The sequence below is a fragment of the Megascapheus bottae genome, chromosome 18 (genome assembly GCF_031878675.1).
Source record: "Megascapheus bottae isolate mThoBot1 chromosome 18, mThoBot2.hap1, whole genome shotgun sequence".
Classification (NCBI taxonomy): Eukaryota; Metazoa; Chordata; class Mammalia; order Rodentia; family Geomyidae; genus Megascapheus; species Megascapheus bottae.
Window position 1 is genome coordinate 28,570,664 of NC_143526.1, and position 6,915 is coordinate 28,577,578.

Consider the following 6,915-nt stretch of genomic DNA (forward strand, 5'->3'; position numbering starts at 1 on the left):
ATATCCAACTAAAAGACTCAATAAGCTGGGTGCGGTAGCTCATGCCTGTAATCCTAGCTACTCAGGAGGTTGAGATCTGAGGATCAAGGTTCAAAGCCTGCCTGGGGCACAAAAGGACCTGAGACTCATTTCCACTTAACAGGAAGTGTTTCCAGAAAACAGGAAGTGGGGCTTGGCTCAAGGATAGGGTGGTAGCCTTGAGCTGAAGAGCTCAGGGACAGCGCCCAGGCTGAGTTCAAGCCCCATGACCCATGGAAATAAAAAACAAACTCAACAGCAGGAAAATAGCCTGACTTAAAAACAGTATGAAGAGACATTTCTCAAAAATAAAAATAAAAATAAAAAAAGACATGCAAATAGCTGACACGTATGTGAAACCAAAGTGCTCAACATCTTTAATCATTGAAGAAAAGCAAGTTGAAAGCTGATGCCATATCACAGGTTACAAATGGATTCTCGAAAAGCCCAAAGGTAAGAATGTTTGTAAAGATATGGTGAAAAGGTAACCTTTACACCCTGTTAATAGAAAATAAGTAATTTGGACATTATGGAAAATAGTAGAGGAGGTCTTCAAAAAATGAAAAAGAGAACAGCTGGTTTTCTGTGTTTATGGGACACAACAGCCGAGATGTACAATCAACCTGTCTCCAGCACTGCCTGCATGGCTAAGGGAAAATTATACACATGTGCACTCATTCCCCTCCTGCCCCCATGCTATTCATACATAATAAGAGGACAAAAATCTGTTCTTTATGACAACATGGATGGATGAAACTGGAAGATACTGTGTGTTATGTTAAGTAAAATAAGTCAGGCATCATTATTCAAATATTGTACGAGCTCACTCATGAGATTGGAAAATTTGATCCTACAGAATTAGCGAATAAAACGATGGTTCCTAGCTGAGTTGAGAGGGGAGTTGTTAGTTGGAGGACGGCAGGTTGATGGAAATGTTGGTTAAAAGACAACACTGGGGCTGGGAGTTTGGCCTAATGGTAGAGTACTTGCCTAGCATGCACAAAGACCTTGGTTCGATTCCTCAGTACCACATACATAGAAAAAGCTAGAAATGGTACTGTGGCTCAAAGGGTGGAGCTCTAGCTTTGAGAAAGTCCAAGGATAGTGCTCAGGCTCTGAGTTCAAGCCCCAGGACTGGCAAAAAAAGAAAAAGGTCACAACATTTCAATTAGGTGGCTTTAGTTCACTGTGTGCTATATTTGTTGTTATTTGTCTTTGTGTACATGAATTATACAAGGTAATGGATTTGGTTTTGTTTCCATACATGCATTACGTTTTGATCATGTTCACCCTCTCAGGTTCTGAGGCTTGAACTCAGGGTTTGGGCGCTGTCTCTTAGTTTTTTTCGGTCAAGGCTATAGCACTCTACCACTTGAATCATCAGCTTTTTGGTGGTCATTTGGATATAAGTGCTCAAGCTAGTTTTGAACTGAGATCCTTAGCTTCTAGAGTAGCTAGGATTACCAGTACCTTGTTGAAGTTGTCTCCCCTCTGTGAATGTTTTTTGGCACCTTTGTCTGGGGTGCCGATAACTGTGTGTGTTTATTTCTGCGTCTTTTAGTTGGCTCTATTGGTGCCAGAGCAAACAAGCCAGAGTAGAGATGTGGCTCAAGTGGTAGAACACTAATCTTGAGCAAAAAAGCCCAATGACAATTCAAAGCCCTGAGTTTCAAGCCTCAGTACCAGCACCAAAAACCAACCCAATATTACACCTTGAGCTGTGTTTTCCTCTAGCCATATTGTAACTGCTATGCCCTGGAAATGTGGCTAACCTAAATTGTAATGTGCTTTCAATGTAATGTATGTATGATAGTCTGAAGATATACCATAAAATGCAAGCAAATGCAAATTGTTATTAATGTTTATATTGATTTGCATGTTAATATGCCAGTGATTTGGATGTTAAACCAAACTTCTGAAAATTAATTTTACCTGTTTCTACCTGTTTCTGGGGCTTGAACTCAGGACTTGCGTGCTATCACTTAGCTTTTCTTTTCTTTCTTTTTTCTTTTTGGTGGGTACTGGGGCTTGAACTCAGCCTGGGCACTGTCCCTGAGCTCTTCAGCTCAAGGCTAACACTCTACCCTTGAGCCAAGCCCCCCCATTTTCTAGAGGTTAATTGGAGATAAGAGTCTCAGGTCCTTTTGTGCCTGGGGTGGCTTTGAACCTTGATCCTCAGATCTCAGCCTCCTGAGTAGCTAGAATTACAGGTGTGAGCCACTGTGCCTGGCAACTTTTCTTTACTCAAGGCTGGCATTTGATGACTTGAGCCTAGCTCCACATCTGGCTTTTTGGTGGTTAATTGGAGATAAGAGTCTTAGGCTGGGAGTTTAGCCTAGTGGTAGAGTGCTTGGCTAGCATGCATGAAGACCCGGGTGCAATTCCTTGGTACCACATACATAGAAAAAAGCTGGAAGTGGTGCTGTGGCTCAGGTGGTAGAGCTCTAGCCTTGAGAAAAGTCCAAGGACAGTGCTTAGGCCCCGAGTTCAAGCCCCACAACTGGCAAAAAAAAAAAAAAAGAAAGAAAAAAATGTCTCATGAGCTGGGAGCTGATGGCTTATGTCTGTAATTCTGGCTACTCAGGAAAATGAGATCTGAGGATCGTGGGCAGGAAGATCCACGAGACGCTTATCTACAATAAACTATTCAGAAAAAGCTGGAAATAGCTTTGTGTCTCAAATGGTAAAGCACTAGCCTAGAGTTCAAGTCCCAGGACTGAAAAAAAAAATAAGAAAAAAAATCTCATGAATTTTCTTGCCTAGGCTGGTCTTGAACCTTGATCCTCAGATCTCAGCCGCCTGCAAGGATGACAGGCCCAACCCTCCAGTATACAGTTATGCTTTTTTCACTGCTTTGTGTTTGGGTTCTTCCCTGCTAGAAAGAAAGCAAACAAGTACATAAGTAAGCAAGCAAGCCTCTGATGCCTTCCTTCCTGTGGCTCCAGAAAAAGCACACATTGTATGAGTAGTGGAGATGTGATTTGGATCAGCCACGATTCCCAGGCTCCTCAGTGGAAAATTCCAACCCGCTCTCTCAGCCGCAGCTGTAAGGCCACCGTGACAACAATAACCTAACACGAACTGTAGGTGTTTGGGCTGTGTTTATTGAAAAACCAAGTGACCAAGGGCACAGTTATATATTTTATTTACTTGTGGAACTTGTTTCGTTTGAGCTTGGGCTTCTTTGAGTTGTGAGAAGAGCTTGAGGTGTTAAGGACAGGACCTATACCATGGGGTCCTGAGTTTTCTCCGGCACCAGGGGTGGTGGCAGTTGTTTATGGCGGTGATGGTGGTGAGGAGGCACTGGCAGGCTTTGAGGTTCCCTTGGTGACACTCCTGGGAAAAGTGGCCATGCATATCACAGATCTTGGTGTCCTGTTGCTATTGCTGCTGAGTTTCTCCGGGGAGGCCGTTGGGATGATGGTCAAATTGGTATTGGAGAAAGAGCTGGTGTTTCTCATTTTGGACAGAATAGAGGACTTGTATGTCTTTTGCATCGAGATACTAAGGTTTTTCTCATTCTTGAGCATTTCCACAAGGTTTTCTTCAGGGATTTGGGGTATTTCATGCTGTAGGTAGCTTTTAATCAGCTCAATCACTTTGGGTCCAACACAACATTTTTTCTTCTTGCATTTCTGTATTTCCTTTTCATCCACGCGGCAGGTGTTCTTGCATTTTCCAAAACCCATCAAACATTTCTTAACGGCCAAAAATTCTACACGGAGAAGAGAGGAAACCACTGGGCCATGGTTAGTAACTAGATGATGTTAAAACTGGAAAGTGCACCGAGCATGAGGGAGTTTGTTAATCCTTAAAAGGGATGGATAAATAGGATATTGACAGACACTACGGGGCAGGTCAAGAGCGTCTGTCTGTACCTGTGGAATCCAAAATAAACCTCTGTGTAATCTACTTTCCTCCAGTACCTTAAAAAACGAGCCAACAACTAGGAATACGAAGAAGAAAGAATACGAAACCCAAGTAAGCGCCCCACCCCCCCAGCATCTTAGCACCTTGCAGAGTCTTGTTATTGTATCCTATAACCCTAGGAATTACCACGAGTGTGAAATCCATCATAAAGCAACTCCAAGAAAGAATGAACATTATTTTTTCTGGTGTTATTCATTGTACATATTACTTGGGGTCTGGTATGATATTTTAATACATGCATACCTATGATCAAACATAGCCTTCTTTAGCCACCTTTTCTTCCTCTTGTTAACCTCTAGTAATGGTTGGGTTATATCGCATTGAGGTAGCTTATGGTGATGATAGTTTCTTTTTGGTCAGTCCCTGAGCCTCTTTGCTCTCAAAGCTAATGCTCTACCACTTGAGCCACAGTGCCACTTCCAAGTTTTGAGTGGGTAATTGGAGATAAGTGTCTCATGAGTACGTTTCTGCCCAGGCTGGCTTTGAATTGTGGTCTTCAGATCTCAGTCTCTTGAGTAGCTAGGATGACAGGCGTGAGCCACTTGAGCCTGTTCATGATGATTTTTAATTAAGAAAAACCTTCCGTGTGTGTGTGTGTGTGTGTGTGTGTGTGTGTGTGTGTGTGTGTGAGAGAGAGAGAGAGAGAGAGAGAGAGAGAGAGAGAGAGAGAGAGAGAGAGAGAGAACATGTAGTACTTGCCTTTCTGTGTAGCAGTAATGAAGAATGAAATTCTACCATTTATTAGTCAAGTTTCTGGCTAATAAACTCAGGAGGCTGAGATCTGAGGGTTATAGTTCAAAGCCAGCTTGGGCAGGAAGGTCTATGAGACGTTTTTTGATCGGTCATGGGACTTGAACTCTGGGCTTGGGTGTTGTCCCTGAGATCTTCAGCTTAAGGCTACTGCCCTACCCCTTCAGCCACAGTGCCACTTCAGTTTTCTGGTGGTTAATTGGAGATAAAAGTCTCAAGGACTTTTTAGTGCCTGGGCTGGCTTTGAACCATGATCTTTAGATCGCAGCCTCCTGAGTAGCTAGGATTACAGGCGTGAGCCATGAGCCTGGCTCTGTGAGATTTTTTTTTTTGTCAGTTGTGGGACTTGCTCTGAGAGACTTTTATCTCCAGTTAACCATCAGAAAAGTGGAAATAGCCCTATGGCTTAAAGTAGTAGATAGCTAGCCCTGAACACACATTGCTCAGGGACATTGCCCGGCCCCTAGGTTCAAGCCCCATAACCAACAGAAAAAAAATTCTACCACTTGCAGTAAAATGGCTGGAATTGGAGGAAACAGCCTAAAATGAAGTAAACTAAACAAGAACTTGACATGAGAGTCAGTAGGATTTCTCAGAGGTGCTATCTTCTCGTCAAACCCTGTGCTCCTCCACCTCTTTGTCGTTCACAGTCTAGACCTGGAGATAGATGTTGCGTTGCTTTCAGCCTCTCATTACACTCTGTCCCTCAAAGATCTTATTTTTGCCAGGCATAATGGCTCACACCTATAATCCTTGTTACTCAGGAGGCTGAGATCTGAGGATCAAGGTTCAAAGCCAGCCCGGGCACAAAAGGACCTGAGACTCATCTCCAATTAACCCCCAGAAAATGGGAAGTAGGGCTTGGCTCAAGGGTGCGGTAGCCTAGAGCTCAGGGACAGTGCCCAGGCTGAGTTCAAGCCCCATGACCCACACACACAAAAAAAATCAGAAACAATGACCAGTCATCTCACTCAGCCTTTTGTGTCTCCAGATCTCTGCAGTAGGTAGGATGGGTGGGTGTGGGGTTCCAGGAAGAGAAGAACAGAAAAAGAGTAAGTGTAAGAGTGTAGAAGTATAGAAGAGGTAAAATAGAGAAAAAAATCCTATGGGGGTGGGGGGGAAAGATTTTTTAAAGCCAGATGCTGTAACCCTAGCTCTTGCCTGTAACCCTAGCTACTCAGGAGGCTGAGATCTGAGGATTCATTGTTCTAAACCATCCTGGGCAAGCAAATCCACAAGACTCTTATCTCAAACTAGCTAGCAAAAAGCCAGAAGTGTAAGCATGGCTCCAGTGGGCTAGTACTAGCCTTGAGTACAAAAGCTAAGGGACTGTGCTTAGCCCCTGAGTTCAAGCTCCAGTACAAAAAGCACACACACACACACACACACACACACACACACACACACACACACACACACACACAACTTCTCATGGCCATTAAAGGTGGAGAATTGTTCCTCACTTAAACCTTAGCTTTAGGAGATAGTTTAAATTAGAAAGAAACCTGGAATAAGATAGACCTGGTATAAGTCTTAGGGTGACACCATTATCTGCTGGATATTTTCTGATATATAGAAAATAGCCTGTGGCTTTCAGGGTGTCACCATTGGACAAGGTCTAGGGGTTAAGGCTTAAGGAAGTACCGTGCCACAGGGGTAACATAGGACTGAGGAAATAGGCAGCTCCTCACCCATCTCTTTGCCTTCCTACTGTCACAAGCAGTCCAATTCCTGCTTCCTCATTACAAGCCCTTTTAAATCCAGAAGTTCACATTACCTGAATCCACCTGGTACTGTAGCATAAGGCTGGCAAAGATGGGAAAAAGTAGCTTCATGGCTGGGTATCAGAGGAGTCTTGGAGCTGGGTTGGCTTTGGGAGGTTCCAGCCTTTATTGTGTTTTTCATGGCCTGAGGCCATGAGCAGTGACGTCTAAAACACAAGGTCTACTTAGAGCATTTGGTTTTTTTCTCTGCTTTGTAAATTTTTGACAGTTTTCACTGCAAACGTAATTGTTTAATTGTTCCTCCGGGTGGGGAAGAGATGCAGACAGATTTTGGGACTCCTCCTTTTCTTCTGCCTTCTCTTCTTCCTTTCCTTGATGCTGGGGATGGAATCCAGGGCCTTGTCCATACTAGTCAAGCAGTGTACTGACCACACATGTTCTTCTTAATGGAGGAACAGGGGACAAGTTATGTTGATTCATTGTTTTTTTTTGT

General features: G+C 43.5%; 1 protein-coding gene across 1 annotated transcript; it reads right to left on the minus strand.

The window, feature by feature from the left end:
* Positions 1-3,107: 3,107 nt before the first annotated feature.
* Defb129 (defensin beta 129) lies at positions 3,108-6,600 on the minus strand. The gene is made up of 2 exons (XM_090352814.1): positions 6,476-6,600; positions 3,108-3,733 (listed from the first exon to the last, which is right to left on the minus strand). Exons 1-2 carry the CDS (start codon positions 6,531-6,533, stop codon positions 3,294-3,296), a joined length of 498 nt encoding a protein of 165 aa, XP_090208940.1. The 5' UTR covers positions 6,534-6,600; the 3' UTR covers positions 3,108-3,293.
* Positions 6,601-6,915: the final 315 nt, after the last annotated feature.

What these genes read in the sequence shown, in the direction of transcription:
- Defb129 (XM_090352814.1), bottom strand. Translation starts at nt 6,533, where the DNA reads ATGAAGCTACTTTTTCCCATCTTTGCCAGCCTTATGCTACAGTACCAG. An exon ending in ACAGTACCAGGTGGATTCAG is followed by an intron (nt 3,734 to 6,475) that starts GTAATGTGAACT and finishes TTCTCCGTGTAG; the next exon opens with AATTTTTGGCCGTTAAGAAA.